At 52.1% G+C, this 20,572-nt stretch overlaps 1 protein-coding gene across 4 annotated transcripts in view; it reads right to left on the reverse strand.

Annotated features, from left to right (window-relative positions):
- The window catches only part of POC1A (POC1 centriolar protein A), a 101,367-nt gene extending 80,815 nt beyond the window's left edge, over positions 1-20,552 (reverse strand). The window contains exons 1-4 of one of the 4 annotated variants that reach the window (XM_042929568.1): positions 20,286-20,552; positions 19,837-19,953; positions 19,438-19,595; positions 13,611-13,684 (exon numbers count right to left, since the gene is read on the reverse strand). In XM_042929568.1, coding sequence (XP_042785502.1) covers positions 13,611-13,684; positions 19,438-19,447 — 84 coding nt within the window. In that variant the 5' untranslated portion in view covers positions 19,448-19,595; positions 19,837-19,953; positions 20,286-20,552. Of the gene's footprint in view, positions 1-13,610; positions 13,685-19,437; positions 19,603-19,836; positions 19,954-20,285 lie in introns of all 4 variants that reach the window. The other 3 variants (XM_042929569.1, XM_042929567.1, XM_042929566.1) reach the window with 3 other exon arrangements.
- Between the last annotated feature and the right edge of the window lie 20 nt (positions 20,553-20,572).

The raw sequence follows: 20,572 nt of genomic DNA on the forward strand, positions 1-20,572 counted from the left end.
GTGACTATATTCCTGCACCCAGCACAGGGCCCCAGAGAGAGTGGGGTCACGGTAAATATTTGCCAATTAAGTAAATGAATCGTGACAAGATAGCTCACAGAAGGTAATGAGGTCTGGGGGTGCCTGGGTGGCTCAGTCGGTTGAGCGTCCAACTTCGGCTCAGGTCATCTTCTCGTGGTCTGTGAGTTCGAGCCCCATGTCAGGCTCTGTGCTACTGACAGCTCAGGGCCTGGAGCCTGCTTTGGATTCTATATCTCCCTCTCTCTTTGCCCCTCCCCCACTCATGCTCTGTCTCTCTCTGTCAAAAATAAATAAACATTAAAAAAATTAAAAAAAAGAAAAGGTAATGAGGTCTGTGAAGGGTGGGACTTGTTCTCAGCAAGTGAGAAGGGGAAGGGATTAGGGTAATTGGGGAACGCTTCTCTGTGGGGGCAGGAAAACCTGAACTTCAGAGCACAAAGAGGGCATAGGTAGACAGGAGAGAGGATGGGCACAATTCCAGTGCAGGGAACAGACTAGGCAAAAGTCTGGTGACAGGATTGAGGGTGGAGTATCTGGAGACCAGGGACAAAGTGGATGGCCTCAGAAGTAGGGCCAGATTATAAGGACACAAATGTTGACAAGAATCATGGGGAACAGTTTCAATGGGTCAGGGGACTAGCCACATGTCTGTCCCCTCCTTGGGCTGAGGTGAGCCAAAAGAGACCCCTCACAGATGAGGCTACGCTATCAGAACTGGGAGTGACCCCTGCAGGAGGACCTTCCCTCTGAAGTCTCATTGCAGTTCTGGGCCTCAGTCTTACCCCCTGTGGAAATGGCACACCCCTACAAGCCAAACTTCTCTAAATACAGGCCATACCCCAAAGCAGGAGGGGTTTAAGGGGCCACAAGCCTTCGTCCTCACTCAGGCCTACTCCTCCATTCAACAGCATTGGCCACTCTGGTAAGAAGCTCACACCCGTGGGGACACTGGGTGTCCCTCTAGGTGAGCGTTCACCTTGAGCCTGTCCTTCCACATTGCAAACAGTGAATGCATGACTAGAGCTGCTATGGCAATTCCTGGGGACAGTGATGTCAGTGGATCTGGGACCAGTTTCCAGGAGGTGTGAAGATACAGAGTCACTACGCCACACCATCCACTCAAGTCAGATGTGGACGCCTCTGTGTGCTGAGTCCTCCCATGAGCATGACCAACGCCCTCCCTCTCACAGCCCCAAGCAACCCCTTGGAAAATGCTGGCCCTCCCCTTCACATTGTCCAGGGAAAAGAGAAGGTCCCAGGGCAGCCCAGCTATGATAGAACAAACCCCAAAAAACTGAAGCCACCTGGCCTTGGCTTTGCACAGGTGGGCTGGGGGTGGGGTGCAAATGCCATCAAAGGTCTGAACTCAAACGTGAGAACCTTCCTGGTAGATAATGCTGACAGGGCTTCAGAGCAGCAGTATTCAGCCCTGGCTGCCATTTAGAACCTTTGCAGGTGGGGCCAGGTACCAGTGTCTTACAAGATCCCCAGGTGAGGCCATTGGGCCCAAGCTGCTCTAAACCAGAGTGACCAAGAGAACTTTCCGTGATGATGGAAATGTTCTCTACATCTACGCTAATACAGTAGCCACTGGTTACATGTGACTATTGAACATTTGAAATGTGGCCACTGTGCCTAAAGAACTGAATTGTAAATTGTATTTAATTTTCATTAACTTCAATGTAACAGCCATATGTGCCCAGTGGCCACTGTATTGGACAGCACAGCCCCAGACTATGAATTGACTCTGTGGTCTTAGGCAAGTCACTGAGCATTTTGGACTTCAGTCTTCTGGTGAGGCCATGGGGAACATAGACCCAGTCCACAGTAGCCAAGGTAACTCTTTGTCCTGGTGCCCCACTGCCCAGCTGGAGGAGTGGGGGTGGTTGGAGTTCCCAGCACAACTCCAGAGATGTGGGGCAAGACGGGAAGATGCAGGCCACAGCCCCTTGGGCTCCATAGCAGGACTCTGCTGGCTGCCCCCAGAGCGTTTGGAGTGAGAAGCTGGGGTCAGGGGCCCAGAGTCAGAAGGCAATTGGATTTCCCCCCTCCAGGGAAACCTGAATTGCGGTGCAGTGAACTGGCCTCGAATAGGGTCAGCAATAAAATAACTGATAACTTTAATATACCAGAGTCACTGTACCCCAAATGCCACATGAAGTCTTAGCGCCAACCCCAGGAGTGATGCAGTATTTTGTCCATTTTACTGATGGAGAAACTGAGGTGCAGAATTAGTAAGTGGGGAGCCAGGATCAGAACCCAAGTCTGTGTGCCTGCACAGCCAGAACCTTTAATTCTAACACATATTGGAAAAACTAAGAACCCTTACATAGTTCAGGCCCCAGTGTAACTTAAAAGGGTCTTAAGACTTTAACCCCCAGGGGCGCCTGGGTGGCTCAGTCGGTTAAGCGGCCGACTTCGGCTCGGGTCATGATCTCGCAGTCCGTGAGTTCGAGCCCCGTGTCAGGCTCTGTGCTGACGGCTCAGAGCCTGGAGGCTGTTTCAGATTCTGTGTCTCCCTCTCTCTGACCCTCCCCCGTTCATGCTCTGTCTCTCTCTGTCTCAAAAATAAATAAATGTAAAAAAAAAAAATTTAAAAAAAAAAAAAGACTTTAACCCCCAACAAGCAGAGATGGGGGCCAAAAGAGTCCCGAGGTGACTGACCCCATGCTAGAAAGTCCTTTGTTGTCTCATATTTTATCTTAGTCAAGTCGGTTTGGCATCTACTTCTCTAATATCTTTTTAATATCAAATTAATGTTTTGATGATGGACCAGTTCACTCCAAGTCATGCTGATAGTCAGGAATATGCTCCAGTGTATCCTGTAGTTTCATGTCCCCTCTCCATCACCCATCATTGTGAGAAGCAGGACTGTAGAGGGGCACCTGGGGGGGGCTCCATCGGCTAAGCGTCTGACTTCAGCTCAGGTCATGATGTCATGGTTCATGAGTTCAAGCCCCACATTGGGCTCTGTGCTGCCAGCTCAGAGCCTGGAGCCTGCTTCAGATTCTGTGTCTCCCTGTCTCTCTGCCCAACCCCACTCACTCTCTGTCTCTGTCTCTGTCTCTCAAAAAAAAGAAATAAACATTTAAAAAATTAAATAATATTAAATTAAATTAAATTAAATTAAATTAAATTAAATTAGGAAAAAAAGAAGCAGGACTGTAGAAGTCTCCCAGCTGGTCATCAAAGGGTGTGAGCTTGCTCAGAGGGCCTAGGGCACAGGGTTTCCAGAATCCAGGGTATAGTTGGTTTCAATGCTGATTTCCAGGCCAGCTGTAGAGTCTGACTCCATGGGTCTGGGTGATTCTTATGTAATGGTCCTGGTAACTCACCAAGAAGCCCTGGGCACAGTGGGGACCTGGACAGCCCTGCCCTGCCTTCAAAGGGAGCTCTCACCTACCTATGATGCTCTGGCCAGGGACCCAAGACTAGACAAGTCTCAACTCTGACCCCAACTTGCTCTGTGGTCCCAACTTGCTCTGAGAGGACCTCAGGCCTCAGTTTCCCTATTGTCCAATAAGGACATCCATAGGGAACCTCTAAGGCCCTTCTGGTCTCAATGGGTGGATGTAGTTGGGCAGACTTCCTGAGGGAAGTGGCTGGAGGCAAGCCTAGCCAGACCTCCTTTGTCTCTCCTTCCTCATCATGTCACACTGGCCTCTTGCACTCCAAGCTCAGACCCTCCCAGGGACCTTTGCACTGACTGTTTCCTCTGCTTGGCCTGCCCTTCTCTGAGATCATAGCTTGCCTCATGCATGTACCTTCAGGTCTCAGCCTGAACATTAACCCCTCAGAGACACCTCTTCTGGGCCCACCCCAGGGACCCTCTCCTGCCTCCATCCTCCAGGGTGCTTATGAGCAATTGCTTTCTTGTGCATCTTCCTGGGGAACATGAGCTCCAGTAGAGCAGGAACAATACCCTGCTGGGTCACCCTGCCCAGTGCGGTGCTGGGCACTCATCATCGGCCTGACACAGGGAAAGGTCACCAGAACTTTGACAGTTCAGTCACCCGACTCACTGGACCCAAGCGACACCGGGAAACCCTTTCAAGGGCCCCAGTGATGCCCGGACTCAGAGAAAAGGGCTTTCTATTGGGTTGGTAGCAGGCAATTCAATTCCACAAGCATCTGTGAAGTACCAGCTGTGTGCCTAGCCCTATTCTGGGGTCACTACATTATGGAGGGTCAGGTACACAGGAGCCCTTGTGCCTGGCTCATCAGGGGAATCAGATAGAAGGAGCCATCAAGCAAGCTGAGCCCAGTGAGTGTCCTCTGAGGGGTTCCATCCAGCTCAGCACTGGGGTGTCCCTCTGTGGATAAGATGGGAGGCTTCCAGGAGGAGGCATGTGGGAAGAGGGGTTCAAGGACAAGCAGGTCTTCCACAGAGAAATGACATCCCAGGCCCCAGAAGGGCAAGTTATGGGATGGAAGAGATACACAGCTCCTCTGGGCTAAGGTGGGCAGTGACAAGCTTGCCTGGTGTGGACTCACCTCCACTGCCTAGTTTCCACCCATCTGTTCCCCTGCTCCTTGGGGATTGGCCCCTCCCATCCCAGCTGCCAGGAGCCAAGAGGTTCACCCAGGTGACAAAGGCCTCCTGTGGTGAGTCATCCTTGGGTCCTAGGTAGGTTCACCCCCTAACAGATTACTCATATGTGTGGGGCCTGAGCATCCACCTGTGCAAGGGAGACACTGAATTCCAGAGGGGATGGGACTTGTCTTATGGTCCTCGAGGAGGCGAGAAGGGGTTTGACGTAGATGTGGGATGATTACACTTGTCAGTATTCCCTGGGGCTTGCCATGTGCTCCCTCAGTCAAAACCCATCCATGGCTCCCCTCTGGTTGTCAGAATAAGGCAAGGTTCTCCACAGCCCATCTGCTCTGTCCCTGCTCCAGCCTTGCCTTGCACCCCATCCCACCTCATGGGCCAGACCTTCCCACCCTTGTGCCTGGTCTACACTATTCCCTCTGCCTGGGACACCCCAGTGTTCAGCCCTCAGGGCAAATCCTACCCTCTACCCTTGGCTCAAATGCCCCCACCCTCCACAGGTAGAAGGAAAGGCTGCTTCTCCTCTGGGCCCCATGGGGCTCAAGCTGCTCAGATTCCTTCAGGCCAGATCCTCCGCTTCTGTGGCTACCGGGCCTGGGTCTTCTTCTGAGGATCTCCGTGCTTCTGGAGGGAGGGTCCGGTCAGTTCATTCTGGTCCCCTCTCTAGCACACGTGGAACGGACACAGGTGTGTGCCTAGCTGTGTGTGCACGTGTCTGCGTCATGACTGAGGATGCGTCCGTGTGTCTAGGAGTATGAGCGTATCTGTGTGTGTACGCATATGTGTGCGTGTCTGGGTACGACTGACCACATGTGCCTGGCCTGTCACTGAGCACTTCTACATGGCTGTATGTGTCTGCTGCATGTGTATGTGTGCCTGTGTGAGACTCTTTATGCATATCTTAGTTTGCTGCATATCTTAGTTTAGGTTCTTCCAGAAGCTCGCCCCGAGAAAGGATTCAGGGGTAATTTATTTGGGAGGTGATTCTGGGAAACAGCAGTAGGGAAAGGGGAAGTGACACAGAGAAACGAAAGCAGCCAGTGAAAAGTATGTTATTAAGCAGATGGCCACTGTGGGTGACCGGGGCCCCATTACATGGGAGAGCTCTGGGACACAATGCAGAACGTGCCTTGGGGCCCTCCCACCTGAAGATAAGGGAGACGAGGGGTTTATCCTCACATTCCCGATAGCCATGGTGCAGGCCTGGCACTTCCGGGCCATCTAGGGGAAGAACGCCCTCTGCACAGGGCCTGGAGTACCAGCAAGGAAGTCGGCCTTGTGTGCATGAAAGTTGTAAGAGGGAGGGGACCAGGAAGGGCGCCAACACAAGCTGCTACACCCTGCACGTGCTGGTGTCCTGCTATGCCACATGGACACAGGGACTCCGGTGACCTCTCTTATGCAAACTTCTGCTTGTCCAGGGAAGGTCAGCACAATATCAGGCAAGTAATGGCCTTGCCCTCCTTTCCTCTCTCAACCAGGCCGACACAGGATTTGCCAGATCATGCCAGGCCTGTGTCAGATTTGGCCAAACAGATCTGCACCTGCTTTGAGCAGTGTCAGTTTTGCCCTTGGGCCAGGGTAAAGGCAAGAGATCAAGCGGGTTGGGGGCAGGGAACCAGGGAAGGCCCTACTGCAGAGAGGACTAGAACCCAGACACTGTCTGTCTGAAACTTGCTGCCCACAGGAGCCTGGACAGTAGCAGGAAAGGCCACAAAGGCCACGCAGGGGAACTTAGCCTCCATCCTATAGGCAGCAGGGGAGTATTAGAGGCTTGGTGTGCCAGCGAGGGGTGCAGCCTTCCGCTTCATAAGGACCACTCTGTGAGACTGGAAACCTCAGCACTCAGAGGAGGTGCTTAAATGGACAGACTGGGCAAAGCCCTAAGTGTGACAGGTGACCAGCCCAGGGTGAAGGGGGATGTACATGGGGGTGACATCAGCCAGGGGGCTATTCCTCTTTGGGGAGAGGTGGTAGCCAGTTACTGTCTCAGCAAAGTGTAGGAATTCAGGAGTTCTGGGACAGAGTTGGGGGTCAGGGACCCATGGGGATGGGGAAAGGAGAAATGCCAGGTCTCACTGGCTTGGTCTTATGGCCACTGGCAAGGAGCTGGGCTAAGACAGGAGTCTGAGTGTCCGGGGGTATTGTGCTTGGCAAAGAGAGAGCATGGAGGTCCCAGCAGGACAGCCCCCAAGAATCCCCTTCAGAAAAGGGAGAGGTCTGAGAACAGAGCGGCCTGGGTTGTTTGGAGGAAAGGGGTCCAGCTGCAGGGAGATATGACTTCATGGAGATGGCAGGAAGGGTGGCAGGATGCTGGGTTGTGGGGCAACCAGAGTTCCCACATGGACTGAGGCCATGCTGGGGTCCAGGGTGTGGTGAGGGAAGAGTAGGGAGGTAGGATTGGAGCTTGGGGAAGCCAGGACACTGGGAAAGTCTAGGAGCCAGCAAACAAGATTGGAGGCCACTAGCAGGGAGGGCATGGGGTCTCCCCTGAGGCTGGGGATTGGTGTGCTTTAGTGGGTCAGGGGATGGAGGTAAGGGAGGAGGTGATAGTTCCGGGGTCCATGAGGGAAAGGCTGGAGTTGTGCAGATTGGGTTCCAATCACAGGTACAACATTGACTTACTGTGTAGCTGTGGGCAGGAGCTCAACCTCTCTGAGCCTCATCTCCTCATGCAATGGAGATCATAATAGAAGCTAGGGGTACTGGGGCCACTGTAACAAAGTGCCACAAACTAAGTGGCTTCAAACAACAAAAAATGATTCTCTCCTAGTTCTGGAGGCCCAAATTTAAAAGCTGGGGTGTCGACAGGGTCATCCTCCTTCTGAAGACTCTAGAAGAGGATACTTCCTGGCCTCTTCCAGCTCCTAGTAGCCCCTGAGTTCCTGGCATGGGGCCACATGACTCCACTCTCTGCCTCCTTCAAGTGGCTGTCTTCCCTACGTATCCAAATTTCCTTCTTCTTGTAAGGACACCAATCATGGGATTGGGGTCCATTCTCATCCGGTATCATCTCATTTCAACGTGATTACATTTGCAAAGACCTTATTTCTGAATAAAGTCACATCCACAAGTACTGAGGGTTTAGGACTTCAACATACCCTTTTGAGAGACACAACCCTAGGGAACAGAGTTGCTGTAAGGATTAAAATACAGGCCTGGCACCAGTAAGCTCTCAATAAATGGTAGTTTAAAAAAGCAGGGCACACTGGGGGGGAGATTGTGGGAGCTCAGACCGGCAGGCTTTTCCTGAAGGTACCTACATACTCATACACGCACACTTGTGTGTGCCTCGGCAGTATGAGTACACAGGAAGGCCAGGACAGGTGGCCCAGGGACCCCAGCCCTCCGTCTACCCACCAGGCAGAGCCATTCAGAACAAGGCTCAGGGCCTAATGTCAGCTCACTGGGCAGGAGGCCCAAAGTCAAAGCCTTGCTTGCCAGAAAATTCCTTGGGAATCCTGAACAAGGCCACCACTGATATCATGTGCAAATTCACACAGTCCCTGTGGGGGGCTACTCAAGGCTACCCAAACACAGCCTTGACATGAGTGGGGAGGGCTACAGGGGTACTGCCAGCACAAGACACAGAATCAGACAGGCCACCCTGGTGAAAGTGCTGGGCAACCACCCCCACCCCCCCTTAAAGAAGAGGAGGGTGTACCACTGCCCCACAACCTCCCTATACCTCCTCTGCATCTGGCAGTTAGACAGGCTTGGCTAACCCTCCTTCCCCCAGCTGCCCACTGGGATTACCCCTAGGCCAAGCCAGAGCCAATGGAGGCTGCAGTGGGGAGACAGATCTGGCCCCCGTTCCTCAGAAACTTCTGGTTTCTGCCACAGGACACCCTCTGAGCTCATCAGGATCATAAGTTCATCAGCACTTCCATGACCTCTGGGGAGATGCACCAGGAACACAGAGTGCTCCAAGGATAGGACGCAAGTCAGCACTGATAAGGTTCACAGAGCCAGTGCCAGAACCTGGCATCCACAGGGCCACTCCCCACGGCCCCAGCCTGGACACCTCTGCCCTCCTCCCCAGCCCTTCCCAGGGCACCAGACCTGGCATCAGACCAGAGGGCCCCATCCAGAGTCCACCTGTGAGGGTGTTCTTAGATGCTCAGGCCTGTCTGGCCTGGGAGGCCCAAGTTTTAGCCCTGCTGGGGTCCTGGGCTCCATTCACTTAACAGTCCCCCCAACCTTTGCTGAGCACTGTGCGTGGTGCTAGGAACAGAGTCATCAGACAGCACAGCCCTGGCCTCATGGAGTCAACATGCGGGGCTGTGGAAAGAGCGTGGTATTGGAGGGCCTCTTGGAAGAGCAGGGGTACAAGGCTGGGTTGGGAGTGAGAATGATGGGATGAGGGATGATTGCCCCACCAAGATCTGGGGGAGGAGCATTATACAGGGCAAAAGGGACAGCAACAGCAAAGGCCCCAGGTGGGGACTTGTTGGGTAGGGTTAGGGGACAGAGAAACAAGTAGAGGGACAGTGTCATTGAGGTAGGGGGGCCTTACAGACTCCATGAGGACTTGGCTTCTGCTGAGTGAGAAGGAGCCACAGAAGAGCTTTGAGCAGAGGACGACCTCTGTGTTTTAGCCTTAGAAAGATCCCTCTAGCTGTTCTAAGATCAGTGGTTTTCCAAGTGATGTCCTGGCAGCAGCTCCTGACAACTTGCAGAAATTCAGATTCCCCAGCACCCTGCTGAATCTGGAATCCTGGTGCCCCTCAAGCAGCATTGCTTGAGGTCTCCCGCCCGGCCAGAGGCTTGGAGAAGAAAGCAGGGTGGAAATGAGACTCACACTCTCTCTCCACCAACTCCCAGAACACTGTTGCAGCACACAGCCTGATACAGGCTCTGCCAAAACCCACAAGCAAGAAACTGGTTTACCTTTGTTCAGCCCAGCTGAATTATATAATAGGCTTTCCTAACTTACTTGACCACAGAACTTTTTTTTTTTTTTTTTCCAGAGAACACTGTAAAACGTCCTGCACCAGTGCTACTTCGGGTGCACTTTGGTTTATTTTCTCTGGGCTCCTGCACTGCACCTGGCACACATTGGCCACTCAACAACCACTCTTTGGAAAGTACACAAATCTCCCTATGGTGACGCTGACTAGATTTGGGGGATTTATAAATCTACTGACCTCTCCTGAACTCAGGGGGACATACTGGTTATGCTGGAACCCCAGGGGTCTGGGAAGATCAGGAACAAGAAGGGGAAGAAGGAGGGGCTGCCTCTGGCCTTTCCAGAACAATGACTGTCTCTTGTACTGAGATACCCTGCCTGAGCTTGCAGTTGAGTTATGTGGCAGCTTTTCTAGAAGGTTCTTTCTGCCAGTGTGTTGCTTGTAAGAAGGCTTGGGTGAGTCCCCCAGAGATCAGGCTTTGTGGCGCCCTATCTCACAGGCTCCTCCTGTGACCCTGACAGACAGCCAGGTATCAGGCCTTCAGTGAGAGCATAGCTGGGCTCTCCTTTGTTCCCAAGGAAACCTCACTGGGGCCCATTCATTATTGAGAGGCATTTGCCTTAAGGTTTGAGTAGAATCTCAGGAGCCAGGTGGCTCAAGGAGCCCAGGGCCCAGGAAATGCTTGAGGGGCCACAGGATCACAGCTGTCCCTATCATGAGTGCCAGAAAGGACTTGGAACCACCAAGTCCATGCCTCCATTAAACAGGTGAAAAAATTGAGGTCCTGAATGAAGAGACTGTTATTATCACACAGCTTGACTGTAGTGCCCCAGAGTCCACACAGGCCCGTTGGGTACTTTTCAGAGTTGTACAGGACCATCAGGGCATCCGTGAGTATTATGGCCACAGAAAAGGCAAGCTGAGGGAAGGATAGAGCTCTTGCTAGCCTTGACCTTATCAGGGATGTGGGTTGGGGAAGGGATGGTGATGACACATCCCAGCGAGGTAGTGAGCACTTTGGGAGGTTGGGATAGCAGTAAGGGGGAGGGGCAAAGTAATGTGCACAACCCTGTGACCCTACATGGTTCAGCCCACGTGTGTGACCTCATGTATGACAATGTCACAACCATGGTGCACTGTGGCTGCCCTAGCATGCCTGCCTGTAGCAATGTGACTTTGCAGCTATATATGGCTATGAGCATGTGTGTTACTGTTCCTATGATCAGAGGGGCTGGACATGTGGCTGTGCAGAGGTGGTGTCAGTGACTCTAGCACCTGCGGGCCTGAGACCATGAATGAACTTGAGAGATATCCAGTGTGTGCACCTCTGAATGTGACTAGCAGGTTGCTCTGGCAGAAACTTGGCCCTAAGAACTCACAAACCTGATTTGTCACTTCAGAGATACCAGCAGAGATGCAGGGAAACTGTGGAAAAACTATTTTCTAAATGTAGTTAGGCAGAGGTAAATGAGAGCATTCCTGCTGCACGGTCATGGTCATCCTCTGATGTGCTGGCCACATAGGTGGTCGGAGAAAGACAACAAGAAGGGGCGAAGGTCTGGGATGGGGAAGACTTACTACTTGTCCTGTGGTCTGTCCTGTAGCCCCCATCCCATGCCAGCTCTGCTCCACAGACCAGGCCCAGGATCAGAGGTGGCCTGATTCAGGACAAGCATAGAGGGAGGCCTGGAGGAGGCTACGTGGACACCTGTGAGGGCCCATGTGTGCTTGTTAATGTTTATTTATTTTTGAGAGAAAGAGACAGAGCACGAGCAGGGGAGGGGCAGAGAGAGAGGGAGACACAGAATGCAAAGCAGGCTCCAGCCTCTGAGCTGTCAGTACAGACCCCTACGTGGGGCTCGAACCCATGAACCATGAGATCCTGGCCCATGCCAAAGTAGGACGCTTAACCATCTGAGCCCCCCAGACGCCCCCCAGTGTGTGCTTGTATATGGATGAGAGGAGGTGTGGTGGCAGGATGCTCAGAATGTGGGCGCTCACAAATCTCCCCAGGGCAAGCTCCTATAAATGCCCAAGCAAGGGGGTGCCTGTTAGATGACCTTGCGAATTCCCCTTCCCATCTCTGGGCTATCTGCTGACCAACCATCTGCTTCTTGCTTTCCACACTTGCCTCTTGCTGACACAATCTGCCCACAAACTGCCCCATTTCTGGGGCCTGAGAACCCACACAAACCTATGCATTCACACAGTCCACAGCAAATCCTCATTTATTTACCCATTCCATTTATTCATTCATGCATGCATTTGCTCGTTCATCCATCTGTTCATTCAACAAATGTTCATTGAGTACCTCTCTTGTGAGCCACCAGCACTGCTGACCCCCTCAAGCACCCTTCTCCCCAAGTCAGAGCAATGAAGGCAAAATCCCAATGGACCTTGATGTGGGTAGCTCAGAAAAGAGGAACCTAGGGCCTGGGTGGCATGGTGACAGTTACCTAGAGGGAAGCACTGAGCCCGTGTCACAACCAGGGTGCTGCATTCAAGCCGGATGGGTTCTGGAGGTTGGGTAAATGTCATGGGTGGCCTTGCCCCATGCTAGCCCCCCCTGGCTGGGTCTGGCACGGCCACCCTGACTGAAGCCCAGGGTCTGCTGAAGTTGAGCCTCAAGGCTTCAGAGCTGTCTCCCAATCCCAAACTTCACACAGTAAGGTCCATCTCTTGGCTGGCTCTCAGGGCCCTTTAGTTGGGCCCAGGCTGCCTCTGCTGCCCTTCATGCTACGCCAGCCTCTGTGACTTCAGTGAGGCCTCAGAGGCTTGGAGGCCTTCCAGCTCCTACCCACTCTCCCTCCTCAGGGTCCTCAAAGTTCTAGAGAGCCCATTCGAGCATGCCCACCTCCCACAGACTTCTCGCCCATGTTTTCTTGCTCACATATTTGTCATAATAACAGTAATATATAATGAAACACACCCATGCCTCCTCAGCCCTGGGCAAGACGGCTGGTGTTCCCAACTTTCCATGTTATAAAGTGCACCGGCCAGGGCTGGAGGTGGCCAAGGGCATAGATTCCCCAGCCTGGCCTGTTCTACCCCCATCCTTGTTGGCTCCTTCTGGTCCATTAGGACTCACCTCCTCAGAACATCAGAGGGGGAACTTCACCATCAGAACATCCCCTCCTCAGAGAGGCCTCCTCAAACCCCAAACAAAGCAGCCCCTATTCTTGTCAGACCACCTATGTGAGCGCTCATTCTGTGGTCACATGTTGACATGGGCTCGTATTTACTATATATGCGTGTGTATATGTATGTATATATGTGCATATACATGTATATGCATATGTACATATATATATACACATATAGTCTCCCCCACTAGACCATCCATCCCATGAGAACAGGACTACATCTGCCTTGTTCTGTCTTAAAATCTAGTTCAATACCTGGTAAACAGTGGGTGCACAGTAAGTATTTGCTGAATAAATAAACCTATTTATCCTTTTCCAGAAAACTACTTCACTTCGTCAAGGGTCTGAGGCTGCTCACAAGAACACATACAATTCAATATCAGAGAAAAAACAACCCTGGAATCAAAGATTTTGACCTTTGGGGCACCTGGGTGGCTCAGTCAGTTAGGTGTCCGACTTCAGCGCAGGTCATGATCTCGCGGTCCCTGCGTCAGGCTCAGAGCCTGAAGGCGGCTTCAGATTCTGTGTCTCCCTCTTTCTCTGCCCCTCCCTGGCTCACACTCTGTCTCTCTCTCTGTCTCAAAAATAAATAAAATGTTGGGGCGCCTGGGTGGCGCAGTCGGTTAAGCGTCCGACTTCAGCCAGGTCACGATCTCGCGGTCCGTGAGTTCGAGCCCCGCGTCAGGCTCTGGGCTGATGGCTCGGAGCCTGGAGCCTGTTTCCGATTCTGTGTCTCCCTCTCTCTCTGCCCCTCCCCCGTTCATGCTCTGTCTCTCTCTGTCCCAAAAATAAATAAAAAAAAAAAAAAAAAAAAAAAACGTTGAAAAAAAAAAATAAATAAATAAAATGTTAAAAAATTAAAAAAAAAAAAAGATTTTAACCTTTGGCTTGCCTTTTGACCTAGCGATTTCATTTCTAAATATCCCACAGAAGTCCTCACCCCATACAAAGAAGCACGTTCAAGAATTTGTATGAGCAACCTACCGGAAACCACGGAGCAACTAGAGATGAGGCGGGCCACAAGAAGTCTCTCTGCTCACTACAGGGCTCTCTCCAAGCTACAGTGTTAAACACAAAAAACAAGGAGCAAAATGTGTTTTAGGAATGCAGGTCATTTATAGCAGGCAGTCAACAGGCAAATGTTGAATGACTGAGTAGGATCTTTCTGGAAGGACCCATAAAAACTTGGAAGCAGTGGTTGTGCCTATGGGCAGATTTGGATGAGGGAAAAATTTTCTTTTACCGTGTCATACTATTTGCATTTTAGCCATATTCAAATATTATCTACTCAACTAAGTTTTTGATATTTAAAAATATAAGAATTCCAAGTGCTCACATCAAAATCTGGATGTGAGGCTATTCTTGAAATAATGGGAAGAAGGCCTGGCCACACTAGGCTGTGTCCCATAGATGACAATGAGCAGAGCGGAGACATAGAGGATCCCAGGGCACCCACTGCCCTCCCTGACCTGGTCCCTGCAGACCCCTGTGCTGCTAACCCCAAGTCTATGAGGCACAGGTATTAGCTTGCTAGGTCTGCAGGGTGGGTGGTGGGGCTAAGAAGCCTTCCCGAAAGAGAAGGGTCGTTATTTGGTCATCACTCCTGTGCTGATTTCACCCCAACGATTCCAAAGGCCACAGCAGGGCCACAGCAGTTCTAGGGTTGGTGAATGTTGGCATGTCACAAGCCTGCTAGTCTTGCACAAGAACCTGTTAACTCAGTACCAGCCGGGCCCCAACAGTGCCTCTGGTCTCACCTCCCCCACCAGGGCTTGAGGGCTTTCATTCAACCCAAAGGGGATCCTGGAGAGAGGGAGCCACCTTGACCCAAGGTTCTTGGCAAGGAGGAGGGTGACAGGGCAAGGACACGTTGGGAAGGCAGGTCTGGCTCAAATACTGCCTTGAGCTCTGAAACTTTGGACAAGTTACTTTGCCGAGGCTCAGTTCCTTCATCCGTAGCCACCAGCTAATACTAACTGCATGCTGTTTCCAGGTGCTGATCCCTCCCGCCACAAGCACGGAGGCAGTGGCTCAGCGAGCCCTCATGTCAACCGTGTGTGTTTGTCACCAGGTTTATCAGTCAGGGTTCTCCAGAGAGACAGAACCAGTAAGATAGATATAGATATATGAAGAGAGAAATTGATTTTAAGGAATTGGCTCAGATGACTGGAGGCTGGCAAATCTGAAATTTGTAGGGCAGTCTAGCAACCTGGAAACTCAGGATTCCTATGTTACAGCCTGCAGCAAAAGACCTTCTCCACAAAACCTTGGTTTTTGCTCTTTAAGGCCTTCAGCTGATTGTATGAGGGCCACCTACATTATCAAGGATAATTTCTCTTACTTAAAGTCATCTGACTGTTGATGTTAATCACATGTACAAAATACCTTCACAGCAGCATCTGGACTGGTGTTTAACCAAACAATGGGCACCATGGCCTAGTCAAGTGGACACATAGTTCAACCATCACAGAAAGTACCACTCCCTCTTCGTGCATGCAGAATGGAAGCTCAGAGAGGCTGTGCTGTCTGCCAAAGGCCAGGGGGCACACAGAGACGGAGCTGGGAGCTGAACACAAGCAGGATCCTGCCTCCACTCTCTAAGAATGGGTTGCGTATCTCCACTTTGTAGGGCACATTCGGGAATTAGGTGCAGAGACACGCACAAGTGCCAGGCCTGTGCCTATGGCAGAGGCAGAATTCAGGAAGGCATGGGCTGTTCTTAGGGATTGCTGTTAGCACTGGAGAAGGCTGGAGTGTCCAGGAGGCCTGGGAGAGGAGGAGACAGAAAGGAGGCGAGTTCTGGAGTACAGGACAGAAAACCTGTAGAGTCAGGGCCCCCTTTTCTCCTTCCAGGAGCCCCAAAGAGAGAGGAAGGCAGAAGGGGGTCTGTGCCAGGCTGTGAGTCCTACTGCTAAGCATCTGGGCCCAGAGCTGTTGACCCAGGTGCAGGGGATAGAGAAGGAATACAGTGTCTACCAGTGTGTGGGTTCTGGAAGGAGTCTTCCCTCCTGAGGCCATGACTGGCTGCCCAGAGGTCCCCCAAAGTAAGTGACTCCCACTAAGAGTCAGGCTGGTTGGCTCCTTGGCTGGGAACTCCCATCTGCCTACCCAAACTAGGCCGATTTCCCGGAAGTAGAGAGAAGCTTCCACTCAGACCTTGACCCCCAACACAGTCCCAGTCTTATTCCTCCCAGCTTCCTCATCCTCCTCAGGGTGGAATGCTAGACCAGAAGGCACAAGGCCAACAGGTAAGCCACACTCTCCACTTGCTGGTTGTGTGAATTTGGGCAAGCTACTTAACCATTCTGAGCTTCTGCCCTATGGATGGGTCTCCTCATTCCACTGACCTGTAGGGTTGCTCCGAGGGGACCTGAAATTGTGCACATAATCACAGCGCAAGGCCAAAACATTGAGGAGAGCTGTTCTTGTTGCCATACCCATTCGCTGTAGTATTATAATCCCTCCCTGGCCTTCTCCTAGTTACCCTTGTCCAGTACCACTTCTCTGAGCCTCCCTCACTCTTTCCCTATTCCTCCTCCTTTGCTTCAGCTCCTCAATGTCTGGCAGAAGGGTTGCTGGGCAGGCCTTCAAATGCTCCTGGACCAGAGAGATTTAAGGGCCTTACCTTGGTTGATAATCACATTGTTGATAACAGTGGGACTCTGGCAGCAGTTAGTTGGGACTCAAGCCTCCTCCAATCTCCATCACACACCCCCTTCTCCCTCTGAGCCGCAGCCTCCTTGGCCTCCTGATGTCCCTCCTCCATACCAGCCTCCTCCAGCCTTCACTGGGGGCCCCTCAGCCTAGATGGCCTGTCCACGGCAGCATCTCCTCAACACCAGGATCCAATTCTGATGTGGGTCTCCCTCCCTGCCATTCTCTGTCCCCACGTCCTTGACCACACTGGTCACAGTCTCAAAACAGGTACTTTCTTGCCGTCTCACTCCAGCATCCCAGGAGGGCAGGGAACAAGGCTCCTCCAACCTGTGATTACTATACAGGCCAGAGGGGCAGGGGCTTAGCCTACTCCATCCTATCACCACCCATCACCTCACAGGCCCTGCCCTGGTCAGATCTGTATGCAGGGGCTGTGGGTGGGGCCTGAATGAGGATAAGCGCTAGGGAACTCATCTCTTAGTCCCTTCCAGAAAGCCCTCACAACCAGCCTGATCTTTCCCCTAACCCCTTGCCTCAGACTGTCCTCCAGAGGCTGTGAGGGCAGAAAAGCCCAGTGTGTGGCTTAGAAAGCAAGACACTTGGGTCCCCTTGCGGACCAAACCTCACTTGCTATGTGGCCTTGAGTGAGACCTCTCCCCTCTCAGGATCTTAGTCACCCTGGCTCTAAAATGGGTTAGGGCTGCAGACACATACTCAGATGCCTACAAAGCCAGAAATATGTTATTGCTGGGACATTACATGTCCTAAGGATCGGGGACCCACTGATGGGAGGGCTGGTAGAGAACTGGGGAGAACAAATTATGCCTGGGCCAGCTCAGGAGCTCCAGGCATGATGATCCCTCAAGGAAAGTTGGGAATATTTCAGTGTAACAATATCTTGATTATTAAATGTTGGTAACTAATCCACATTTTTAAAAAGCACTGTCTGGGTCAAAGAGAACATATCTGGAACACAGTTTGTGGGTTCTATCCTAGAGGGCTAGGCTCAGGGGTCCTCCAAGGCTTTTTGGGAGAACAGTGTTTGCTCTTCAGGGGTAGGGGATACTATTCCCTACGTGCAATCCACCCCCCCCCCCCAACACACCTCCTGGAGCATTTGCTGGCTTTGCCCCAATCCAGCCCCTTTCTCCTCTAGCCAATCAGAACCCACCCCTTGCTCCAAAGCTGGCTTTACAAACCCAGGCCCAGGCCTGTCTTCTGGGTGGGCCAGAGCCTAAGAAGACTCCAAAGGAAGGGCCAGCACAAGGCAGGTGTTGGGGACCCTCCCACCCTGCCCAACCCTTAGAGTCCATCTCCTATGCTAATTACTGGACCCTATTATTGTTAACCCTGGAGCTCACATTTCCAACTCTGTAGGGCAGAGCTGAACTGTTTCCAGAGTCTCTAACCATTCTGTAAGGCTGATCTCCCACTCATTGCCAGACAGACAGACAGACAGACAGACACTAACATCCCAAGGAGCATGGCTGGCTCACAGCCAAGGGCACACCAAGCATCAGAAGAACAGGCTAGAGGTTTTATTTATCTTCAAAACTGTCCCATGTCCATCTGGATCTCCTGGGGCTGGGGAACTGGAGGGATTTCTTGCCTGGCTGCTAGATGTTGAAAATGAGGCTCAGAGGAAAGCAGTAAGCTTGTCCAAGGTCCCTTGTTGGCTCCTTGACTCTGACAGAGTGGCACTACTACAAGTAGTTTCTGGGGCCCAGAGTGGAAAAGGATGAATTCTGGGGCTGGGGTTGACATTTTCCTTCTGCCTTGACCGCTGGAGGAGTGCTGTGTGCAGCAGTCCCAGACGACGATGATGACGCAGACTGGGGTGGAGGGAAGAAGTGGGGGAGGAGAGGTCATGCCTCAGCATTGTCCCCGGAATGGAGCCTGACCTTGCCTGAACTCCAGCAGCTTGGTCTTCCCTGCCCAGAGCCAGGGTGATAAGACGAGTTTGTACTGCAGCTCTGAGGAGGGAGGCAAGACAGCAGTGAGGGAGAAAAGGGAGGGAGGAATGGAGAGAAGAAAGGAAAAAGAATGGGGAAGGGAGAAGAGAGGAGAGGAAGGCTGAATGGGACCCACTCATCAGCGAGACAGGTGAGGTACTTTCACTTTACAGATGCAAAAACAGAGGCTTAGGATGTGGGGTATTTTGCTGATGACCTCACGATCAGAAAGTGGCAGAGCCAGGATTAGAACTCATGGCTTTAGTATTTGCCCTTCAAAATCCCAAACTGGAAACCACTCAGGAAACAGTTCCCTAAGATATGGCCCTAAGATATGTGGCCCTAAGATATGCTGCCCGCACATCACCAAGAGAGAGGCCTGGTGAAAATATAGATTCCTGGGTCAGAATCAAAGGGCCATTGCCTGTGAATACGCATTTTGACCATTGCCCTGGTGGTGGTTCTTGAGCTGACACTGGAAATCTCTGTGGCCCCTTTACAGCCTTTCTCTCCTACCTCCTCACATTCTAGCTGCATCCCTGAAGCCCAGCTATTCAGGCTGACTCACACTAACCCTCCAGGACAGGCCTGGGACTTTCCCACTGAAAGCTTCACTTATCAGTCTCCCAGTCGCATGTAGACCCACCCTTCCAGCTGGCACCACTCTTCCGGAAGGCTTCTTGGTGGTTGGGATCCCCCCTCCTTCAGTGTCTGGGGAGTAACAGCCTCCTCCTCCATCTGGAATTGTTTACAACATTCTATTTCACTTTCCAAGTGAGTCTCTTTTGTTTCTCAACCTTTCCCTCTATTAAACAGGAAACTCCCAGAGAGCTGGAGCCTTGCTGGTTTAAACAATAAGCCTCTGAAATCCATGACTTCACCTGACCCTCCTGCTAACCACAAGTGGCAGGGCTGGGAGAGATTTACAATGAGGAAAATGAACCTCAGAGAGGTTGTGGCCTGCCCAAGGCCAAGTGAGATTCAGTGCCAGGGTTAGAACCCATATTTAGTTCCAATGTCCAGTTCTTTCTGCTTCTGTTTCACCTCTGATCACTCAAACAGTCCTGTGAGGCAGGTAGAACAGGGATTATGATCCCATTGCCCAGATAAGGAAAGTGAGGCCCAGAGAAGAGCAAAACACTCAACACCATCTTCACCATTTCCACTTCTAGGTGCATTTAGGTCTGAGTCCAAGTGCTGACCTTTCCTCATGTCTCCTCTCAGCAGGATGGGGCAGAGCTCGGCCCAGGACTCCTAGGCCAGAGCCCTCTTCATGGGCCCCTGGACTGGTCCCGGTGCCATTCTGGACCCAGCTCCCTCCTCTGCATGTGGAGACTCCCCTTGCCTGCCTCTCAGCTGGCTGGAGACTCAAGAGAGAGGGAATTAAGAAGTACCTGGACACATCTTAGTCACCATCACTCTGGACTTTGTCCCTCTTATTATTAATGCCCAGCTAAGGAAGGAGCAACCTGAATGGCCCCTTCAAGACTGGAGGAGGGCAGCTGTGAGCCTGGCACAGGCCCAGGCCAACCCAGCTCAAGTTAAGTTGGGAAGGGTGTGGAGCAGATTGGTGTTCCTGAGAGGGATTTGCCTAACCCTACCCTGCAGGTGTGGACTGGGGAGACCCAAAGGAGCCATGGCCCAACTCTGAACTTTGGGATGGAGTTCTGAGCCGCCCAGTTGGTGCCGAAGGCGGCCAGCAAGACACTTCGGACCGCCTGCGATGGAAAAAAAAAAAAAAAAGTCATAATAATATGTGTCAAACCCTAACTACGTCAGGCTTTGCGCCTCCACACTATCTCCAGATAGTGCTCAGAGCTGTATAGTACACGGGTTCTATCCAGCCCAGCCCCTCTTGCCCTTTCTCTGCCTCAGATTAAGTCCCTTCATCTCGGACTTCGAGGGGCCCCCTCCAGCCTCACCCTCTCCCCACATCACCCCCAGAACCACTCCATCCTTGGGCAAATACACCCCCACCTCTTCTGGGAAGCCCTTCGTCACAGACAGGGCGGATCCTGCTTTAGACCGTGGTCCGGAATGCCTTCCTTACCCTCCTTCTTCTATATCCAAGGCACCAGTTTCTACAACCCTATAACGTCCCAGTTGTCCTCAGGGGCACTTCCCCTCCGACTCTGCCCTTTTACAGGGTTCTGAAGCATAGGGCAGTTAGTAGAGAAACAAGAAGAGGGTGTAGGATCCACTACCGTGCCCCTCCTTCTCTTGGCAGGCGATCCGGGAAAACCCAGGTCCAAACCGACTGGCCAAGCCCACGTAGTGGCCCCACCCTTCCCACGCTAAGAGCTCGACGCGGTACGCCTGCGCGGAGGAAGTCCACGC

The sequence above is a fragment of the Panthera leo genome, chromosome A2 (assembly GCF_018350215.1).
Source record: "Panthera leo isolate Ple1 chromosome A2, P.leo_Ple1_pat1.1, whole genome shotgun sequence".
NCBI classification, from domain to species: Eukaryota; Metazoa; Chordata; class Mammalia; order Carnivora; family Felidae; genus Panthera; species Panthera leo.